The sequence below is a fragment of the Botrytis fragariae genome, assembly GCF_013461495.1.
Source record: "Botrytis fragariae strain BVB16 chromosome Unknown tig00000045, whole genome shotgun sequence".
Lineage (NCBI taxonomy): Eukaryota > Fungi > Ascomycota > Leotiomycetes > Helotiales > Sclerotiniaceae > Botrytis > Botrytis fragariae.
Window position 1 is genome coordinate 581,396 of NW_023500991.1, and position 22,265 is coordinate 603,660.

The 22,265-nt window shown below is 44.3% G+C and overlaps 6 protein-coding genes across 6 annotated transcripts; 3 read left to right on the top strand and 3 right to left on the bottom strand.

Annotated features, from left to right (window-relative positions):
• Positions 1 to 1,537: 1,537 nt before the first annotated feature.
• Bfra_003382 (uncharacterized protein) lies at positions 1,538 to 2,653 on the top strand (the record flags this gene model as incomplete). The annotated part of the gene is made up of 3 exons (XM_037333788.1): positions 1,538 to 1,608; positions 1,691 to 1,906; positions 2,041 to 2,653. The coding sequence occupies 3 exons, from the start codon at positions 1,538 to 1,540 to the stop codon at positions 2,651 to 2,653; spliced, it is 900 nt and encodes a 299-aa protein (XP_037193875.1).
• A 1,854-nt stretch (positions 2,654 to 4,507) lies between these two features.
• On the bottom strand, positions 4,508 to 8,898 carry Bfra_003383 (putative dual specificity protein kinase pom1 protein; the record flags this gene model as incomplete). Its single annotated transcript, XM_037333789.1, has 3 exons — positions 4,508 to 5,596; positions 5,644 to 8,773; positions 8,840 to 8,898. The coding sequence occupies 3 exons, from the start codon at positions 8,896 to 8,898 to the stop codon at positions 4,508 to 4,510; spliced, it is 4,278 nt and encodes a 1,425-aa protein (XP_037193876.1).
• A 1,152-nt stretch (positions 8,899 to 10,050) lies between these two features.
• On the bottom strand, positions 10,051 to 10,366 carry Bfra_003384 (uncharacterized protein; the record flags this gene model as incomplete). The annotated part of the gene is made up of 2 exons (XM_037333790.1): positions 10,051 to 10,191; positions 10,286 to 10,366. The coding sequence occupies 2 exons, from the start codon at positions 10,364 to 10,366 to the stop codon at positions 10,051 to 10,053; spliced, it is 222 nt and encodes a 73-aa protein (XP_037193877.1).
• A 1,748-nt stretch (positions 10,367 to 12,114) lies between these two features.
• On the top strand, positions 12,115 to 13,700 carry Bfra_003385 (putative peroxisomal pex24-like protein; the record flags this gene model as incomplete). The annotated part of the gene is made up of 2 exons (XM_037333791.1): positions 12,115 to 12,350; positions 12,410 to 13,700. 2 exons carry the CDS (start codon positions 12,115 to 12,117, stop codon positions 13,698 to 13,700), a joined length of 1,527 nt encoding a protein of 508 aa, XP_037193878.1.
• Positions 13,701 to 14,255: 555 nt separating this feature from the next.
• Positions 14,256 to 15,956, bottom strand: Bfra_003386 (putative lipase 4 protein; the record flags this gene model as incomplete). Its single annotated transcript, XM_037333792.1, has 1 exon — positions 14,256 to 15,956. The coding sequence occupies one exon, from the start codon at positions 15,954 to 15,956 to the stop codon at positions 14,256 to 14,258; it is 1,701 nt and encodes a 566-aa protein (XP_037193879.1).
• Positions 15,957 to 17,325: 1,369 nt separating this feature from the next.
• Bfra_003387 (putative adenosine deaminase family protein) lies at positions 17,326 to 21,828 on the top strand (the record flags this gene model as incomplete). Its single annotated transcript, XM_037333793.1, has 7 exons — positions 17,326 to 17,952; positions 18,025 to 18,286; positions 18,340 to 18,652; positions 18,704 to 18,943; positions 19,003 to 19,088; positions 19,952 to 20,134; positions 20,192 to 21,828. 7 exons carry the CDS (start codon positions 17,326 to 17,328, stop codon positions 21,826 to 21,828), a joined length of 3,348 nt encoding a protein of 1,115 aa, XP_037193880.1.
• Positions 21,829 to 22,265: the final 437 nt, after the last annotated feature.

The following is a 22,265-nucleotide window of genomic DNA, read 5'->3' on the forward strand; positions in this document are numbered from 1 at the left end:
TCAAAGGTAAATATGATGGTAGAATCGTACATGGTGTTGGCGAGAGTTCTGAATACGAGGTCTGGGATCTTTTCGGGGCGATGTTACGAAAGTGTGTTTGTCGTTGGACCCGGGGTTGTTTTCTGTGTGAGAATAGAACGTGGAATATGTTAATTTGAGATGCGAAGATTGGAAATGGAGGTAGTTGTTGTACCTTTTAAAGAGAAAAATTTGAGACAGTTCTTGACTTGTAGATTATATAATATGTATATAATTCATTGAAACGAAGGGGGCAAATGGAGGTATGATGTTGATGTTGATGTCGACTGTTATCTCACGCCATTTCTCAGTCTACTTCAAGAACTACCCCGCGATGAATAAGCGGATCAAAGTCTCGTGGCTAGCCAAACATATTTCAATCCAGCCACACCACTATCTTTCATCATGCAAACATTGTACCACCTGTTGATTTTCTTTCCTTCCCTTTCGCTCAAGCGACCGACAATCTTTTTCTGAATACCATCACTACAGAATTCTCAGAATGCCAGATACTGTGTGCGCTCCAGATGCAGTACAACCCTGCCAACAAATGGGTTATCAGAATGCCAAGGTATATTTCCATCTGCTCATCGCTTGAATCGATCCGTATAACCAACTCATCCGGTATGGATCGATTCAGCATCCAATAAATGGAATGATGACAAGTACGAGGCATTACATTATACCATGCCACTATTGATGAATCTTCGGCACAACTCGGTGTCTTTTCTCAACTTCCTTGTTCTTTCAATCAATATAGACAAATTGAATTCATGATACGAGAGGGCAAACAGGAGTCTTGCTAGAAATAGCCTCATGTCTGAGACATAAAAGGTACAAAGGCACGAGGAACCTAGCCCTACAGTCGGAAGTACCGAGTTTTGGGTGAGGCTTAGTTTTTGGAATCGTTGACTCGCGAGATATTATCATGTTTGATGACATCTGATTGACTATTTGCCCATCTCTTTTCTATGCTTACTTAACAAGACATTTCTTACTTTCCTGCCGTTTGTTCTGCTCAGAAAGACCCATGAAATCCCGCATCTTTCCTGCAGGGGATTAATCAACACGATGGAAAAACGCAGGAGCGCCTCGTCTCTTGGTCCCGCCTAAATACATTCAAAGTAGGAGGAAAGTTACCGTATTCCCATTTTGAGTAATATACACCTGCCAGTCAAGTTGATCAGCAGTTACTTCTTGCCTCCCACGCAATGTACATATAAAATGAAATCCCCCTCTTTCCCCAAGAGATTGTTATCTCCTCTTACATCCACGTACATATCACTTTCCGAAAGAGATATTAACATAGAACAGCGCATAGTCGCATCAAACCTTACTGTCTGTCGTTAATTTTCAAAATAAACAAAAACACCAATCATCTGCACAATCGTTTTTGTCTCACACTCAACACTTACTACAATACCGAGTACTCTTGGAACTCAACTCCGATATCTTGTGGATGGAAGTTTTGGTTACAACAATAATCAAATCATAACATACTGAATCAAAGATCGAAACAATGAAGTCGTTCGCTACTCTTAGTGCAGGAATTGCTGCTCTCGCTGGTATAAGCAGTGCTCAAGTTACCTAGTCAGTTACCCATCCGACCCTAGATCAATACCATAGATCTCCGCTTCGTTCGTCAGGCTCAACTGAATTAACATCACTGCAGTAACTCGACTACCGGAACCTTCTCGTGCCCTATTGCCAATGGTGCTTACTGCGCAAGTTCCTCTCTCGGTAGTCCTATCATCATTCGATGTACAAATGGCATTGGTCAACCGGGGAACTGTGATGATAACCTTGCCGGATACTTCCCTTACGGTGTAAACTATTCACCATGTTGGGAGACTAGTGACGAGAGTGGTGATGCTGCTTGTTCTAAGAAGTATGTTACTATATCCCATTCTTTCATCTCATATTATAGCTTTCGCCTTCTCTCTCATCGACCATGCTTAAACTGTCTCATCTCATTCATCTTTGACTTTTGATTTTGAACATCACACAACTAACAACTCATAGCTGTATCGTCCAAGGTGGCTCCGGCAACTTCAACGGTACATTCACCCTCCCCAACTGCACACCCATTCCAAACCCCTCCGCTACCTCATCTCTCAACGGTTCAACAACTACAACATCAACCGGTACATCAACGATTATTGAAGGTTCAACAACCCAACTCATGACTTACACCACAACCTTCTGTCCTACCTCCACTCCAGTAATTATCTCATCTGTCACTTCACCCACAGTCTCAACTGCTATCGTAATTCCTCCATTAATCACAGCCCCTACTGTCTCTATAACTCCTGTTATCGACCCATCATCAGGTCTTACCACTGTCATCTTCTCATCCGGTACCGCTGTCAGTACCGCTGTCGGAACTGGTGGCTCGGGAGGAGGTTCAGGTGGTGGATCAGGTGGTGGATCAGGTGGCGGATCTGGCGCTGGCAGCTCAGGAGTCCACAATGGTACAACTGGTGGATCAGGTGCTGGCGGAAGCGCAACTGCTACACCCGTTGGACCGACTAAAACCGCTACTGGAACTGGCGCACCTGAGTATACGGGTGCTGCTAACATTCTCAGTGCAGGAAGTCTCGCAGCTGCGGGAGTTGTGCTTGCTTGGTTCCTTTAAGTGCCTTCATGTTTAGGAAACGGAATGAAATGAGCATGTGGAAGAGACTAGGAACGAATATATGATACACTCCTTATTCTTGACGATGGTATTTATGAAGATGGTGGAGGACTTTTTGGCGATTTTTTACACAGTTTTGGACGATGGTTTTGGACGACATACATACACACCTACGACGGATACGCATGATATATTATGACTTTACGAGTCGACGACTCTCCTTAATGATAATTTCTATGGATGACGGATTGATAAGATGGATGTTGGATTTTTTGGCAGCAGGTTATACGAGAATGAGAAGGTTTAACGATTTGAGTGGGTATTCTCTTAATCTAGAGGGAAATGGGACTGGGGCGGAAGCAGGATTAGGAGTATGAATGGATATGCGAATGAATGCCGTGGGAGGAAGTGAGATGGAACGTGATTGGGGATTGAGGAGGCGGTATAGTTTAACAACTCAATGATATGATATACCAATGAAAAGTGGATGAGATTTATTTATGCGGTGAGAGTACCAAAAAGTCACCTTCTATATTCTTTCAATTGTGTGCTTCTGGCTTGTGTGAATATTGTATTGGGAGAGAATCTGTATCGCTCACTATATTTTACTACCGAAAACACAACAAGTACATGCATACATATATACATTTTGCATATAATGAATGGCAGATACTCCCAATACTAATACCAAGACCGATACCCAAACCACACGGCACAACACACACGACGAGATATGTGATGATAACAGAACAACAACGAAGACCATATAACATAACACAACACAACACAATGACATGAGAAAAAAACTAAGAGTTTTTTTAATCCACCTATTCATTTATTCATCTACGCACCCAACCAGTCACCCAACGAGCTACGTTACAACTCTACATTTTCAACTGCCACAAGTGACAAGAGCACAGCCTACAATACAGCCAGCAGGCCACCCATCTATTCCGTGTCCCTTACCCACCATCCGTCTATCCCCAGGTCGACCCCCTCACCTCATCTATCAAACTCCCTAACCACACCCACACCCACTCAACAGCAACATCAACACAAACATCGAAATCGTCACCGTCATCACCATCATCAGAGGAAAAAAAAAGGTACAAAACATTAATATACATAATTTGTTCATCTTATTCATGGCAATGCTATTCATCAATTCCCTATCATTCAATTCAATTCCAATCCGCACCCGCTTCCATCCTTTTGCAATGCATTGCATTCACCACGACCAGAATCTCCATACAAACAAGCTCTCTACATGCAACTAAGCTCCTTCCTGCAAACAAGCTTTCTCATCCCCACAAATCTTTTCCTCTCCTCCACCTCCACCTCCCCCTCCAACCCATCTTTTCTTAGTTCAAAAAAACTCCCAAACTACCAGTAAATAATTTCGTGAATGAAAGACGTCAAATTAAATTATAGTAGTGTTTATATGCGTATCAATGAATGCGCGGTCCGCCCACAAAAAGGATACTCCAGATGGTTCCAGCTTACAGCCCTGCTGCCACAAGAACGCCTGATTAACTTTCAGTATATCAAATGAAAGGCTTCGGCTAGAGTTATACGATTCGCATTATGCTTTTAAACGAATGAGGTATGTATAGTTGTTGCGCAGTAGGTATGCATCATGGAAAGACATGTGACAAGAAAAAAATAAGAAAAGAAAAATGCTCCGGCCGACCTCGCTGCTATGCAATAAAGGACAACTTTAAACGAAGGAAAGGAAGAAATGGCAGTAAAGTAATAAAAACTCGTCTATTCGTATAATCCGCTCCTTATGTACCCAGTGAGTGGTATGAATGATTTTTTCATTCTCAACACTTTTCGTTTCATACATTACATATTCTATAATGCTCGCCGACTACTCATCGCTGCCGATGCCCCCGCTGATGCTAAATCCTGTTTCGAGCTTACACTTCGTGTGACTCGGGGCAAGCTACTACCACCAGAAATTGCCACGGTTCCAGTACTTGTACGTTTTGGCCCAGGAGGTCCAGTCAATGTTGTGGCATTGGATTGTCTTCGAGGCGGAAGAGCTTTACTTGGACTTGTCCCAGCTGCGGGTGGCCGAACAGATGAACCACTCTTGTAAGCAGGCGGTTCTGGAAGGGGTCTATTGGAAGCAGGTGCAGCAGTGGTATTGTGTCGCTTTATTGGTGAGTCGATTCGAGTATTAATACGAGGTGGAGGAGTAGCCTTTTGACCAGTGATAAATTCATGTCTAACAGCTTCATCAGGCTTCAGACGCTTTTCAGGATCCCACCTAAGACAACGTGCCAAGAAGTCAAGGAAAACTTCGTCATCGCACTTGATGGTTTGCTGAAGAGATCTCGAGGATGGTCGGCGTCTGCGTCCCTTTGAAGATACCGTGAGACGTGGCTTTCCTAGAGAATCAAAGAAAAGCTTTTTGCGAGTACTTTTCTCAATCAAATGCTTCTCCGGTGGACCGAACACTTCCATGATGCAGGCGAGTTGTTCCTGTTCGTTTTCACCAGGAAAGATGGGCACTCCAGTAAAAAGTTCCGCCAAGATACATCCAAGACTCCACATGTCTATCGGCATACCATATGTCATACCAAGGATAACTTCAGGCGATCGATAAAATCGGGATTGAATATATGTATATACCTTCTCGTTCTCGAAACAACTTGACCCAAAGTCAATAACCTTAATCTCCGAATGAAGAGGATGTGCAAGGAGAATATTTTCGGGTTTCAGATCACAATGAATGACCTTCTTTGATTTCAAAAGCAACAAACTGCTAAGCATTTGCTTTGTAAATCGTCGAACGATCTTAAGCGAGAAACCTCTGAAAGAATGAGCTTTGATAAGCTCATAGAGATTCATATCTAAAAGTTCAGTAGAGATACAAAGATGACCGCGGAAGTAGAAGCTTTGAACAAAGTTGACCATGCTGTGCTTGTTTTTAGGATCCTATAATTGTTAGCTGGTTACTGAGCAAAGTGTTTGGAATTACATACCCATTCGCGCAACTTTTGGAGGATATTAACCTCTACCAAGGCTTGCTGATGGAATCTCTTCTTGTTCCGGATGATCTTAATAGCTACTAATCCTCCAGTCTTGTGATCGATGCATCTTACGACTTGACCAAAACTTCCCTTACCAAGAACATCGATAATCTCATAACGATATGAGAGATGATCTCCAGTGGCGATTTGATAATCCCCTCTTTCATCATCATACCCGAAATTAGCGGCATCGGATTGAAGCTGACCAACGTGTTTAGCTGCACTAGAAGTCCCACAGAAGTAAATGTCCTTGTAATCGACAATTTCCCCTTTCTCGTAGATGTTGAGATGCGAGACAAGTTTGAGAGCCTGTTGAGGGTTGGCTCGATCCTTAGGAGTAGCACGTTTTCTTAGAGCATCTAATTGGCGAGCTGCCGTCTCTGTTTCTTTTCGTTTATTGCCGAGCTTCTTCATCTCCTCTTCCGCCAGAAGATCATCCTTGTCCAATTCCGCTGTCCAGTGATCTTGATGTCTGATACTAGTACTAGAAGCCTTTGGATTGAGCATTCTATGCATAACAGAAGACGTAGTTCGGGAAGTCGCGGTCGGGATATTCCTCTCAGAAGCCATAGAGTCAGTTGATGTCTCTTTCTTCGGACTGTTTCGATTTAAGCCCCAACTATCACTCTTTGTTCTGTCGTGACCTGTGATCATATTAAGGCTCGAGACTGAGCTCTTCCTTCGACTGGAATTGAGATAAGTAGTAGTAGTGGTTGACTTGACCGAGGGACTAGGACTAGGAATTTCTTTACTATTGCTACTCATATTATTCATGGTAGCAGAAGCAGGCAACCTAGGTGGTGGCATATTATCATGTTTTGGTGGAGGAGGTGGTTGATTGGCTTCTCTTCCGCCTGTTGCTTGAGCATTGCTGGCCGTGTTCTTAGATCCAGATCGCTTCCAACCAAGACTCAACTTTCTACGCAACGAAGTTGTTGAAGATGGTGTTGGGGGTTCTTCCGGACTTGAAACTTCCGCAGGAGTATCTGTTTTAGCTAATCTATTCACCTTCAAAGCACGTGGCCCAGTCAACCTAGCCGGCTTGTTTTCAGTCGTCGAAGTGTCCATTGTAGTGAAATCGCCACTAGTTTTGGACCGAGGCATGAGATGCTGGCCAGCGTTATTCTTGGGAAGAGATGAGGATAGATATGGGGAGGTTTCCCTAGGCGGCGGTGGTCGGTTATTAGCTATAGGTATGGGCTTTGTCCCACTGTTACTTCCAAATACTTGCGAAGATTCCGTAGGTCTATGATGGATAGAACTATTGCTCCGCATTTTAGGCATATGGTGCTCCGATTTATCTTCGTTACGACGGGAAAAGAACGAGGTCTTGGAAGCTGTCATGGGTGAACTTGGGGTCTTTGTATTTGTCCGCTTAGGCGGAGGTGTAATGGCACCATTTGGTAAGGGCTCAGGATTGGATATGGCGGCAGCTTTTGCAGCCGTGGGAGCACTTAATGGTAACAAATTCAAGGGCGGCAGACGAAGTGGTTGAAGGTTCTTTTTCTTCGGAGTCGTGGTATTTTGCTTTTGCTGTTCAAGATCTGAATTCGAGCTAGGTGGCGCATGCCTCGATCTCTTTGGCTCTCGTTCAACCTTGGTTGGTTCACGTGCAGAGTTCCTACCAGAAATGCTATTTGTTGAAGTACTGTTAATACTACTAGCATCAAACGGCATGCTTGACTTCCTCTTGGCGAAAAATGGAGTTTCGATAGGAGAATCTTTGGGGGATTCATACGCTTTGGGTATCGCAGGGACTGGCGGAACATCCTCCTCCTCATTATTACCAGCTGAGCTATGAACATTTCGCGACTTAGGTGTTGGTAACCTTGATGTTGTGGGGGCAAGTGACGACACTCGAGGCTGTAAGGAACCTGTAGTATTTCGAGATGTGTTACAGCTTGAACTCGACACAGCTGAAATTGCAGAATTGTACTTACGGTTACTATCCGGGGTAGTTCGAGATGATGAAGGTGTGGGCACCTTTCGAGGTAACATTGAAGGGGACCTTGAAGACCCTCGAGGAGTAAATGCCGGGTACGAGTCAGGCTGTGGAGTTGGCGGTGTACCTGGCGAAACAGTAGGAGTTCCTTGATGAGTCGATAATCGTTTGGCTCTTCGAGTATCCGTAGGGCTGATAGTTCTAGCCCCAAGTCCACTTGCATGGGAAGTACCTGGCAAGACTGACATCCGCTTCGAGGTTGATGATGGTGTGGTTGCAGGTATTCCTGTTACGCTTGGCCTTCCTGGTGACTTTGCAGCAAGGGATGATGATCTACTGTGATCTGGTGTGCCAGGCTGGACAGAAACTTGGGGTTGCCCTTTACTCGGAGGTTGCAATGATTTAGTTTTAGCTGCTCTCGAGGCAGTGGTACCTCTTGCTCCATCCATATAACTTGGAACCCCTGTATGATTCAATCTTGCAGATGCATTGGCAGCATCCGACAAAGATTGTAATGATGTACTTGGAGCAAGACTCGGACGTCGTCTTTGTGTGGCCCCTGCCTTGCTCGAGCCATCCGACTCAGCACCTCCTACAGATCTGCGCGGTATCCTAGCAGCAGGCGCATTGGAGGCAGCACTTCCAGATATCGGAGGATATTGATTTCGTCGGGTTCGAACAGCTAGAGGAGCAGATGGTGGGTCCATATTCCCCGATGCAGTTGAAGAAGTTGTTGAAGATATGCTACCTTGACGATTGCTCACACTCTGCCTACGTTGAAAAGAGGAGGTTCTCGCGGGTCGTGGTCCGGACACTCCACGCGCAGAACCTATACCTCGCCCATTATTCATAGATGCTTTAATTTCCCCCATTGAAGGCTTCTCTCTCGGCATTGAATCTCCCCCACCTGTTGCCGGATATTGTGCTGTAAGCTGTAGTTCATTGGAGATGCTAGTTTGCAGGTCGTCAAAACTGGGAGAAGGCAAAAAGTCGTAAGAAGTCGAATTATCGTCGTTGTGACCCCCAAATGTAAATAAAGTATGATTGTTTCGTTGTGGAGCATGCAGTGTAGGCTCTGTCCCAGCTATCAGACGCGAACCTCCGGTGCCTACACTGGGAGGATAGTTCTCAGAAATCCTTCTGTTAAGAGTGTTAGTGAATATGAGCGCCTCGAATGGCTCCCCTCTTGAAGGTTGTGAATCTTACTGTCTTGTGGGTGAAAGGTCAGGTCGTGGACCTGAAGGAGCCCTCTGTTCCCGAATCATGAATAAGGAACTAAAGTCACTGGGGGAAGCCAGCGACAGAAATTAATCTCGAGTAAAGGATTTTGCTTTTTCCTTGAGCTCAGTCCGTTTAAGGGCCGAGTTTGTCGATAGACTATCTCATTTCAAATGGCCGTCGTAGGGTATAACTAGTAAACAGGGAAGTCGTTGTAAATGGTAACCCAGTCAAATGTAGAGGAAAGCTATCAGTGTCTCTCGAGAGTCAAGATCTTTTTTTTTTTCCTTCTCCACAGAAATAAAGCGCGTCAATTGATGGTATCCTCTTTTTGTATTCGAAGATTGGAATATATCTCGAGGAATGGTTCGTGGATTGTGTTTAGTGGTGAAATGAAGGTAGCGGTGGATGTTGTATTTTTTTATTGTATAGAGAGTCAGTCTCTTTTGAGGCTGCAGATAGACTAATAGAAGTTGAACAATATTTGGGGGATGGATTGCAAGCCTGTACCTGTACGTTCCCGTTACTGGTTACTGGTACTGCGAATGGGATAAAAGCTTGATGTTTCCCGTACCTTTTAGAGATTCGAGGTGGCTCAGGGAAGTCAGGGTGGTAAGGGTTGGGGGTTTATGGTCAAGGTCTTTTCCGTTGCCTATAGAAACAAAAAGTGGATCTAGATTCTGGATGGATGGAGTGAGTGAGTGAGTGCGTGAGTGCGTGAGTGAGTGGGTGACTGTGCTTGGAGACTGAATGGGCTGGAGGACTGGGCGACTGGAAGACTAGATGACTAGATGACTAGAAGACCAGAAGACTAGAAGACGAGAAGACTGGGGTCCTTTTCTTTTGGTGCCGTTATGTTTATGTACGAGTAGTATGTACGAGTAGTATGTACAGTACGTACGCAGGAAGGGCAGTCTCTTTTCTTTTTCCCACACCACATGTAACGAGATGACTTTCGAACCTATCAAAATTGGCATAGATGCAACAATAAAATCGTGAAATCGTAAAATCATCAAAACCATCCAAATCCCATCAACGAACCAATGAAACAAAGGTACACCTGAGTAAGATGGAGTGCACTTAAATATGTTGAGCCTATCAAGATTGAAAGAAATGTCCAAAATCCATTCAATGACCCAAACTAATCAAATGTAGTCCGGGTTAAATAGAATACTAGAATGCTAGATACTCCCGACTTGTTAAGGTAGAGGCCGTAGTAGGTACGGTGATGAATTTTGATCATCTCGGCGGTCAAGGTGGCTTGTTATCTCATTCACTCTTGAGTCTGCACCTCGAACAACAACGCCTCCCTCACCCCTCACATCTTCTTCTCTTTGTAGCTATCTTGAGACCATCAATAAAGCTAATCACAAATTCTGCAAGACGACGAACTCTTTCCAGGAGACCCAAGCAATGCAATCACAACTTTATTACCACTGTCAGTGCTTTCAATGCTTCCTCGCTATAGGGAAGGATTATTTGATAATGATATCGTTGATTGATGAGGACACCCATGGATGGATGGATGGATAGATTGTTTACGGGGGCGAGTCATCTGTATGTAGTATATACCGAGCATCAAATATCGATGGTCTGGTGGGGGAAGGTCAAGGTTGAAGAGTGCTCGATATCGTGGTATGTCTAATGATCCAAGATGATTATTGGGCGTGAAGGCATATTATGTGAATGATGGGACGTATGGATTTCTCAATCTATCTGCTCCGCAGCATACAAATTGATACACGGCAAATTGGGCTGGTAAGATTATGAGTGTAGGGTTTCTGCAGTTAGTGCTCGAGTACCCAGTATGTGAGTTGATACCTAGGCAAAAGTATCTGGGTATCTAATTCTATCTAGTACACAAATCGATATCGCAAGTGGAAGCTGGATTACCAGTAAACAACAGACTTTCCTCTTCTCCAAAGTTTAATCTCATCTGGATTTGTGCCGAGTGAGCCCTCTTCCTCTCCTCCCCTCTCGAAAATTCCTATTCCTCATATATGCAATCTTATGGAGACTATGCTCCATGAAGGTCTCTGCCCTACTCGGCTTCCAAATTTTGTACACCATGGCAACACCAACTAATTCCTCCACTAATGTATATCGCATGTAGGGAGTATCTAGACACCAAATTCTGTGAGGTACAGATCCACCTAAAGCATAGCGAATGTACAACAATGCAAACAGGATGTCACACCCCTTTTTTCCAAGATGCTGTTTTCATCCATCAAAGCATCACCTGCTTCCGTCACCAAATACTAACAGGTCGGTAGGTAAGACCAAGCCAGTTGCCTTTCTTCTTGCTTGTTAGTTTGTGAGCCCCTGACACGTGCAGGCAATGTTTTGAGTAAGAAAAAGAATCCGAATGATAAGAAGATTACCCAGTGAAAAGATTAATCAAGGCTAAAACCATGTTTCAACGACCAAAACTGACTTGGGTCTGAAGCCATGATATGATGCTGCACATACTGGTTGGTATTGCACTTCGTACTCTCACAAAATGTTTCGGTACGAACGAAAGCATGGTACTGTACTGCTTCATGTAGAATTTATAGCTTGAGCTTGCAAAAAGGGGTCACACAACAGCATAAGCGGTATCATCTAGCCGTTAATTTGATCATGGATTACCAGCGTTTTATACTTATTTATTGCCGTTTTCCTCAATCCCAGGACCATTTGCTGTGATTTCTGGGGAATCTGCAATTGATTCCCGAATCGCAAAAGGACTGATCCCGTATTTCAATACATACCCAATAAACTTAAATTATAGCTCCTTACGTGGATAAGAAGTCTATTACAACGGTAAGACGGAACGAAGGGAATTTATTTTTTCGATTTAGTCGAAATTAAGTCAAGTCCGAAATTCAACCCCTTCAGCCCAATTGCGGGTGGTCGGTGGTCGGTGGTCGGCGGCAAAAACGTCATGCCTTCTTTTTCCGCAGGTAGGTTCATCGATCGCTAAGCGCGTCAACTTCAAACACCAAGATGTTTGAGCTTCGTAGACAAACATTGTAGAATTGGCCAAACCTCAACTAAATTTTCACAACTGGAATCCTTTTTCAATTAATTTGAAGCATGTTATTCACTCACCACATGGGCTGGAACCTTATTATCAGTAAAGAAACGAAACACTGCGACTGAACCGTTTCTTCTATGAATAGATCACCCCCTCGTTGATCTTTATAAGGATCGTTGGAATCCCAACTCAGAAACAACCCCTCAATTTCCGCGAAGAGGCCCAATACTTCAAAAAGTCTCAGAAGATGGATGAGTTTACGGCAAATGCGTTTGCGAATCGTGATGATTCTATCCCGGTGATAAGATTCGATCACACAGACGACCTTGATGACGATGCCGAAGATACAAATGGAGTATCTAAGAGAGAGGGGGCGCGAGAAAGACTAAGAAGACACAAATCGGAGTTGAAGGAAAATTTCAAAAAGGCACACAGTAAAGCTTCGGAGACTTCGGCAACTGTACAAGATAGATTACTTGAAAAGTACGTCGGAATTCCATATTGCGACGTTTGTCATCTTGGGACTCTACTGATTACAACAGATTACTACAACAGGTAATACCAGTTGAAGACCTTGGCGAAAATGGAAAAGATGCGACTACTGCCCCTCCAAATTTTGTTGAGAGACCTGCTTTCAACATAACGACCATGTCGAATAATTTCAGAAGATTCAATGCAAGAATAGGAGTGGTTTTCGTCTTCCAAGCCAAAGTGATACGTCTACTAAGCTGGAAACAATGGTCGCATACTCTCTCATTTCTTGCAGTATATACTTTTGTCTGCCTAGATCCATATCTTCTTACCGTTCTTCCATTAGCGGTTCTTCTCCTCGCAATCCTCATACCTTCTTTCATTGCTCGTCACCCCGCACCTCCTACAACTATAACTACAGACTCGTTCACATATTCGACAACAGGCCCACCAATAGCTCCGGCGCCAGTTGTCAAACCCGTTAAAGAGCTTTCTAAGGATTTCTTCCGAAACATGCGCGATCTCCAAAACTGCATGGAAGATTTTTCTCGCCTCCACGACACAGTAATTGCCCTAATATCTCCCTCTACAAATTTCTCCAACGAACCACTGTCATCTACTCTGTTTCTTTTCCTCGTAGTAACAGCAGCGTTTATGTTCATCGCTTCTCATCTCATGCCATGGCGCTTTATCTTCCTCACAATAGGCTGGACCATCACATCTCTCGGTCATCCAACCATTCAACGCCAAATGATCACAACACATACGACAGTCGTACAACCGCGCGCGAAACCCCTCCAAACTAGCCTCGAAACCTTCATTTCTCATGACATCATCCTCGATTCCTCTCCCGAAACCCGCGAAGTAGAAATCTTCGAGCTCCAAAAACTTTCCCGTGCAGGCGAGTGGGAACATTTTGTATTCAGCAGCTCACCTTATGATCCTATGAGTAGTATGCGAATTGAAACTGGGCGGCCAATCGGATGTCGCTTTTTCGAGGATGTAAAGAGCCCAAGAGGTTGGGAGTGGAGCGAAAAGAAATGGGCATTGGATTTGTGGAGTAGGGAATGGGTTGAAGAAAGGATTATTACAGGTGTAGAGGTGGAAACAGAGGGCGAAAGATGGGTTTATGACATCAGGTACGAGGGGCAAGAGGAGGATCCTGTAGGCGTGATGGATACGGGGAGTACTAGTAATTTAGGAAGTATGAGGGGGAAGAAAGGGGTACCGATTAGTTGGGAGGAAGCGAGTGAGGTTGACGGGGCTGGTAGGAGGGGAGAATGGAGAAGGAGAAGATGGGTCCGAATGGTTAAGAGAAGATGGGAAAATCATGAAGCGGAGGTCGAAGATGAGAAGAATTAGTTGATATATGCTTGGACACTATGATTTTATGAAATCCCGGCGTGGATAAATGGATGGTGTTTGGGTAGTCTCTGATTTTTAGCGTACAAATTGGGGTATGAATGGGTTTGGTAAGGGATTGGGAACAAGGCAATGGGACTGGGGACGAGGCATATATATACCATGGTGCAGGTTTCACCAACTTACGTTTGTTACTCTTCACACATCTGTAGACAGATTTTAGCGAACAAATCAACATAAATTACAAGAAAAGCTGGCAACATCTGTACTCAAGTGAGGTGGAGTGTTATATCACTATTGAAAATAAAGCTTTAAGAACGACATACTTTTCCCTATCTGGTTATCGGTAGTCTAGGCATTACTATGCGCAAAATATCACCGTGATGCCAACACTCTATTAGTGTGGTGTATATAGTATACAGTATACAAGCATCCCCCCTTCTCTTCTCCATTCTCTTCGTCATCCCTATTCTCCCTTCGCTTCTTCATTGGTAAACATAACCAAATACCCAAAATCAACAACCCCGCACTTCGCACACCTGTCTCATTCCTCGCTCACACATGCAAAACCCCCACTACACTCTTAATCACTTCATACTGTGTCTGTCTAAAATCATCCGTGATCAATACATTCTGCGCGGCTTGGAAATTGAGAAGTTGTTTTTGTTGTGGGGTCCAGGGGGGCCAGGTGAGGGTTTGCGTTGTATTTGTATTTGCGGTTGTATTTGTGCTGGGGTGGGAATTGTGATTATCACCACCGCGGGCATATTGATGATTCGCGCCGAGATTCGGATCGAGAGTATGCAGGAAATTGAGATAGTATTTTTGGATTGATTGTTGGGGAAACCCGAGGGATTGGCCGTAGACGACACCGATGTCGCTTCCGTGGAAGGTGCCCAGAATGGGGGTTCCGTAGCCGTAGCTTGAGAGGTAGGAGTACATTTTTACGGTTTTGTGGATCTGGGATGAGTAGTTTAGGAAGAGGCGGCGGGAAAGCGTGAAGACGATGTCGCCGAGGAGGGCGGCCAGACGTTTGTATTGCGGGTAGATGTTCCAGTTTGTGCCTGTGTTGAAGGGGGAGCCGGCGGAGGGGTCGTCGGGGTAGGCGGCGACTAGGGAGGCGATTTTGGAGGGGGGAGCGGAGGGGAAGAAGATGGTTTGGAGGTAGCTGGTTAGGAGGGAGGTGGTGGTGAGGTTTGTTTGGACGAGAGCGAAATATGTGCCTTCGTCTTCTTGGTCGCCGATTATGAAGGGGACGGGGGCGAATTGGCCGTGGGAAGCGAGGATTTCGGGGGAGGCGGGGAGAACGCCGTTTTTGTGGTCTGGGCGTGGGAGATAGGAGAGTGCGAGGGAAGTGTAGGATGTGTAGGAGGGGGGAGTGAGGGTTGCAGCGAGAAACGTTTCGTAAGGAAGGGCGCGGAGACATTTGAGTGTGTGGGTGGAATTTTGACAGCCGCTCGCGAGCACGACTTGGTCGTATACTGCTTGGGCGCGCGGACTATCGACTGTTTGAGCGGGAGTGACGGAGCCGGAATCCATGATTGCGCCGCGAAATAGGGGCTTGTTTTTGTAATGGTATTGGCCGCCATAAAGAGCCATTTGATCAAATACTGAAATTGAACCTGCGGATTCGCCCCATATGGTGACTTTATTGGGATCGCCTCCAAAAGAAGCGATGTTGTCGGCGACCCATTGGAGACCTAATCTCTGATCTAATAAGCCGAGATTAGAAGATCCATCGTTGAGGATTTCGGAACCGGCTAGGAACCCAAAACCTCCGAGACGATAATTTACAGCTACGTAGATGAAAGGCTGGGAACTAGAAATGGAAGTTTGAAGAAGTTGTGTTGCATCGAAAGATTGAGTGGAGCCGCCTACGAAAGCGCCGCCATATATCCAGAAGAGCACAGGGAGTTTAGAGTATCCGGTGATGTTTGAGGGGCGTTGGATGTTAAGTGTTAGACAATCTTCGCCGACAGGACCGGAGGCGGAACCTTGGGGACAGGCTGTGGGGACATTGGTTGCTTGGATAGTTCCCAAGTCTTTGATGATACTTTTGGGTGGTTTCAAGCGGAGAGATCCCGTGGGCGGTTGAGCATAGGGAATTCCCTTGAATGTGTCAATTCCTGATGTGCTGGACCCGATGATTTTGGCATGTGATATTTGAACTATAGGTGCCAATTGACGTCTCTCCGGAGCAGGCAGGGCCACAGTGAGAGAGATCAAGAGCCATGTGGTGATACCCTGGAAATGCATATTGCTCAATTTCAAAGACAGACACTTCAGCTTGAAATATCGTTCCCGCAACGATCAATGAATCATCTTGAAGGGTTGTCAGGCAGAATCAGAATTATATACCCCATATTCTTTCAGTGAACGCGGGGAACATGTAAAGAAGCTATTGATGCGCCCCTCCAAAGCCACTGCTCTGAACTCGGCCAATCCCCGGCTTGGTATGCATCGGAAACTGTTCCAATTTGAGCAAGATCTGAATAGTGAATGACTTCATTGGGGTCGCAGTTATATCCATTTCTTTTATCCGGCATCTATTGCCACGAGAATAAAACAGAAGTGAGAATCTAGAGTGCAAACTGGACGTATAATACACGCAAATAGAAATCACTAGATTTCAAATTCCAATAGTAGAGATGCACATCAGATGCGATGATTTTATGGATACGATACACAAGATGTGATTGGTCGATCTGGTAGACAACCTGGTAGGTTAAGTGGTTCATCCGAGGTACTTTCTTTCTTCTCCGCGTTCGCACTTCGTCAGCTTCCTTGTTGTTGTCTCGAAGAGGAATATGTCGATTGCCATGATCAAGACTAGAATTCTCGATTTCGACCTTTAGGTAAGTATACCCCGCAAAATCTCATCGGGGCTATACAGTATCTGTAAATGAGGGACTAATCTTCTAAGCGATACTATAATACACATTCCACATGTACTCCCTACTCCTTCTGCAGGTGATGATTAGAATAGAATTGGAAGAAAGTTAGAACTTGACATCAGCCAGAAATGGACAAAGCATTTTCATAGACTTATGATGGCCTTCAACAACAACAACAATGAATTTATTTGATATCTAATTCGTGGTTTCTCCGGTGAGCCTCTATTCGGGTTGAAAACGTGCATATTTGTACACTTCGTCCTGGTGAGGTATGAGTAAAACTTACGCAATGCTCTGTGGATATACGACGATACCGCAGTACGGTTGAATTTGGTGTGTCTCTAGCTAATACTACCCACCTCATTGCAATGTACTTATCTGACGCCAGTGACGAGAGTACGAATTGATGAGAAGAAACATTGAATTCACACAAGTGAAGTGTACAATTCAAATATCCGAAAGCTTTGGATTGCAGTCCGGAGATGCTAGTAATTCGAGAACGCTAATTGGTTAACTGAACCTCGGTATTTTGCCCCCGTTCCCCAGGTTTCGGTACATTCCCCACTGCAAGTAGTAATCACGACGCGTTCCAGTGGTTCCGGATCCCCAGGTTATGTTGAATCTGTATCTCTCCTTTCTTCTCCTTTCATGCTCTTATTCTCTCATTTATTGTCTTATCTCGCGCCGAAGTTATATACTATCATCCATTCACTTACCTCCAACACATTACAATGCCTCACCACACCCTCACACGAGACGAAGTCTCCAAAAATAACACCGAGGAATCTCTCTGGTTTATAATCGACAGCAAGGTCTACGATGTCACTGAATTCGTCGATGCTCACCCAGGAGGAGAATCCGTCTTAAAACAAGTTGCCGGCACAGACGCAACCGAAGCATTCTATAACCTACATCGACAAGAAGTCCTACAAAAATACTCGAATTTATGTATTGGCACAATTGAAGGCGAGAAATCGCAAGTTATTGAACAGAATGTCGGGGATTTGAGTGTCGTACCATACGGAGAACCTACATGGTTAACTCCACAATTTAAGAGTCCTTATTATAATGAAAGTCATAGGAGGTTGCAAAAGGCAATGAGAGTTTTTACGGATCAATATGTGACACCTGTTGCTCAGGAGTGTGAAAGAACTGGGGCGCATATTCCACAACATTTGATTGATCGAATGTCGAAGATGGGGATCTTACATATGAGACTGGGCCCAGGGAAACACTTACATGGTGTTAACCTTATGGATGGCGCAGTGAAGGGGGAGGAGTTCGATTATTTTCATGACATGATCGTTGGACAGGAGATGGTTCGCGCTAATGCAAGAGGATTTCAAGACGGTAATATGGTTAGTTATAAATCCATGTTTTTAGGCAGAGTCTACTCTATATTTCAATGCATGGCTAACACTTAATCTCAGGCTGGTATGACCATTTCCCTGACGGCAGTTCTTCAATTCGCCAACGATGAGGCATGGAAGAACAAAATTGCCGCAGAGGTATTTAGTGGGAAGAAGAAAATTTGTTTGGCTATTACCGAAGCATTTGCCGGATCTGATGTCGCAGGTATTCGAACAACGGCAGAGAAAACCAAAGATGGCAAACACTATATCGTAAATGGTACTAAGAAATGGATCACTAACGGAGTCTTTTGCGATTACTTCGTAACTGGTGTTAAAACAGGTACTATTATATATCACTTCTCATGCTCAATCACCTACTAACAAACTCTCTAGATAAGGGTCTGTCTGTCGTATTGATTGAAAGAGGTGAGGGTGTAGAGACAACACCAATAAAAACCTCCTACTCACCCACAGCTGGAACTGCCTATGTCACTTTCGATAACGTAAAGGTACCAGTTGAGAATCTCTTGGGAGTAGAGAACAAGGGTATCCACGTCATCCTTAGTAACTTCAACCATGAAAGATGGATGATGGCTAGTGGTGTCACTCGCATGATGCGGCTAGCAACAGAGGAGTGTATCAAGTGGAGTAATCAACGATTGGTATTTGGCAAGAAATTGACTGATCAGCCAGTCATCCGACAAAAGTAAGTTTTGCTCCTTCAAGTGCAGATGAAACACCCAACTGACCTTTCTAGGCTTGCTAAGATGATATCTCACTGTGAGGCGAACCAAGCATGGTTAGAGAATATCACATATCAGATGACCTTGATGCCATACAAACAACAAGCGACTCATCTCGCAGGTCCAATTGGTCTCCTTAAGATGTTCGCTACCCGCTCAGCTCATGAATGTGCAGATGAAGCTGTGCAGATTTTTGGTGGACGTGCACTTACTCAGAGTGGGATGGGAAGAACCATTGAGATGTTCCATAGAACGTGAGTATCCATGCTATGGGAAGCTTTGACTGGGAAAACATCTTGCTAATATCTTAAAGGTACAAATTCGATGCTATCTTAGGTGGAGCCGAGGAGGTATTGGGCGATTTGGGAGTGAGACAGGCCCTCAAAAACATGCCAAAGAGTATGTTATAGATGATCATCTGGATACAGCGACAGAAATATTGGGAGAACAGCACGTCATTAAAGCATTCCAAGATTGGGATGGTATAATTAGAGCTATAGAGCTGAGTGTGGTATAATATAATATGGTTCTCTCAGACTTTATATTTAGTACGCTTTCGATGACCGGAGAAGAATAACCGAACTTGTTGTGGATTCTCTGGTAATGTGAGATTTCCCTTTTGTATCTGCCCTCCCACTTCCGCGGACTCCAAAAGAATGTATGCAGCACCCTTAATATTTCATCAGCACACCTGAGCTGCGGTAGGTCAACTAAGAAATCTTCTTCAACTAATACTCGGCTCTTCAAGCGGTCGACTAGTTCTTACCAGTGAACCAGTGATATTTGATGCATTGGATTCATTTCGTACTCGGTAATTTAAAGCCATAATGAATGAGCTCGAATGAATACCCTCAGAATATTATAAGAACGTTAATCCTACTTTTGAAGGTCACACCAATACGTAACATATATGTAGCCAAACCAATTCGCTCCCACTCATCAAGGGATAAGGGTAATTTTAGAAAATCTTACCAAATGCTTATCGCTCTTATCGGAAGGACCCCGCCATCCCCCATTCCTGCTTTGGTGTAACACCAACTACCTACCTATTCTGTAATCTTTAGCGACGATTCATTATACCAAAGTGATTTGAGATTGATATTTGAAGATTTGTTAGTGGAGTGAGGAGATAATTAGAAATTAGTTTGTGTCCACTGTTTGAGCTTTCAGATACTCAAATAGTTGTGTTAGCCACTTCCCAAGCTTACCTAGCTATTCTGCCTCTCCTATCATCAAGCTCTTATATGTCAACAATCCATCAGTCAAGTCAAATTGCTCTACAATCATGTCCAATAGAGTCAGCGACCTCCCATGGCCATCCACAATACCAGACGATGAATATGCTGAAATAGCTGCTGGTCTTCCTGCGAAAGATGAACCGTTCATTAACAAGTACATTGGTGGAAGAGAAGCACTTATAGACCAGGAAAAACAGCAGCGCAGTGGTTCGTAATGTCCTTATATACTATCATTTCCTCACTGACTTGTATTTTTGACAATAGATTATGCATTCAGATCCGCTCTCTCACCTCTTGCGCAAGAAGCCTGCAACATCGTCTCCCGAATCCGTCTCGAAGAACAAGCCTCGACGTGGACCTCAGAATTCGAGAACCATGTTGCGCAAGAAACGGGGAAGAATATATATCCAGGTATGATGTTTAGTCTGGCAAAGGAAAGGATGGAGAAGACGAAATTATGGCAGATTGTGAAGAAGATGCCTAAGGGCGCGCTTCTGCATGCGCATATGGATGCGATGGTCGACTATGATTTCTTGTTTGAAGAAATGCTGAAAACAGAGGGCATGTGCATTTTCTGTGATAGAGCTTTGGATTCGCCTGAAAATAGGGAGGCGGGCCCCGTTAAGTTTAGGTTCAGGAAGAAGGGAGATGGAGAAGGTGCAGAGATTTGGAAGGAGGGGTATAAACCATTCAGCTTTGTGCCCTTGAAGGATGCTGCGGACGCTTTTCCTGAAGGTGGACGAGAGGGATTCTTGCGTTGGCTTCGAAGTCGATGCACTATTACTGATACTGAATCTATCGAACATCATCACGGTGTTGATGCAGTTTGGAGAAAGTTCTCTTCGGTCTTTACGATTTTGAACACAGTCATCTTCTATGAGCCTATATTCAAGGCATTCATGAAGAGAATGATGCAGACTTTACTTGCTGATGGCGTCAAATGGGTTGATCTACGACTGGCTTTCACATTTTTTTACTATCGTGAAGGTCAAGAGAAAGCAGATGATACATACAGCAATATGTTCAAAGTTTTCGGGGAGGAAATCGAGAAGTTTAAGGCATCAGAAGAGGGTAAGGGATTCTGGGGAGCAAGGATGATTTGGACTGGTCTTCGAGTTTTGGATACAAGAAAGATCGTAGAAGATATGGATGCTTGTTTAACAATCAAGATGACTTATCCGGATCTCATATCCGGATATGATCTTGTTGGTCAAGAAGATGCTGGAAGACCATTAAAAGACCTTTTGCCAGAGCTTTTCTGGTTCAAGAAACAGTGCGCGCAAGAAGGAGTCGAAATACCTTTCTTCTTTCATGCAGGAGAATGTCTTGGTGATGGCAGCGATACTGATCAGAACCTCTTCGATGCTGTTCTACTCGGAACTCGTCGCATTGGTCATGGATTTTCCTTATACAAGCATCCTTTATTGATTGATTTGGTCAAGGAAAAGAAAATCCTCGTGGAAAGTTGTCCAATCTCGAACGAGGTCCTTCGCCTTTGCGCTTCGATCATGTCACATCCTCTACCAGCGCTTCTCGCACGAGGCGTTTCCTGCTCTCTCTGTAACGATGACCCTTCGATTCTTGGTCAGGATGTTAATGGTATGACACATGATTTCTGGCAAGCTCTGCAAGGCTGGGATAATCTTGGACTTGCTGGCTTAGGTTCGCTGGCTGAAAATAGTGTAAGATGGGCAGCGTTCGAGGATCAAAGCGCTGGCAAATGGTTAGAGGATGTTAAGGAAGCTTCCATGGGTAACGGTGTGAGGGCGAAGAGATTGCAAGAATGGAGCGTGGAATGGGAACAATTTTGTTTGTGGATAGTAACGGAGTTTGGAGATGATGAGGATAGTGCGAGAAAAATCAGAGAAGATGGGGATGGTCCGTTGGCTGCTCAGGATTGAATTGAAAATGACCGATGATAAAATTGTCCTTTTCGGAGTTGATGGGTTTTGCGTTAGGGAAGCATGTGCATTCAACACGGCGATTTAGGTCATGATTAAGGAGGGTCACGATACCCTCGACTGGAAGTCGAAATTCAACATTATAATCACACATATAGAAACCAGATAAAAATAACTTATTTCGAAGCTTTTGTTCCATTTCAGCTAGTGCCACGCAATTGTGTAGTTGTACGGAAGTTAAATAGCTCCAAGGTTCCAAGGTTTCCTCATACATTATAGTCATGCACGAGGGTGATTATGGAACTATCTACCTATAGTAATCCTACTTGTACGATTTGTGCTCTACACTTTGAATCACAACAATTCTGGTGTGCGTTGTACATATAGTCATTGTATATAGGTTTTAGAGCCCGCCTTGTATAGAATACTTTTCCTCC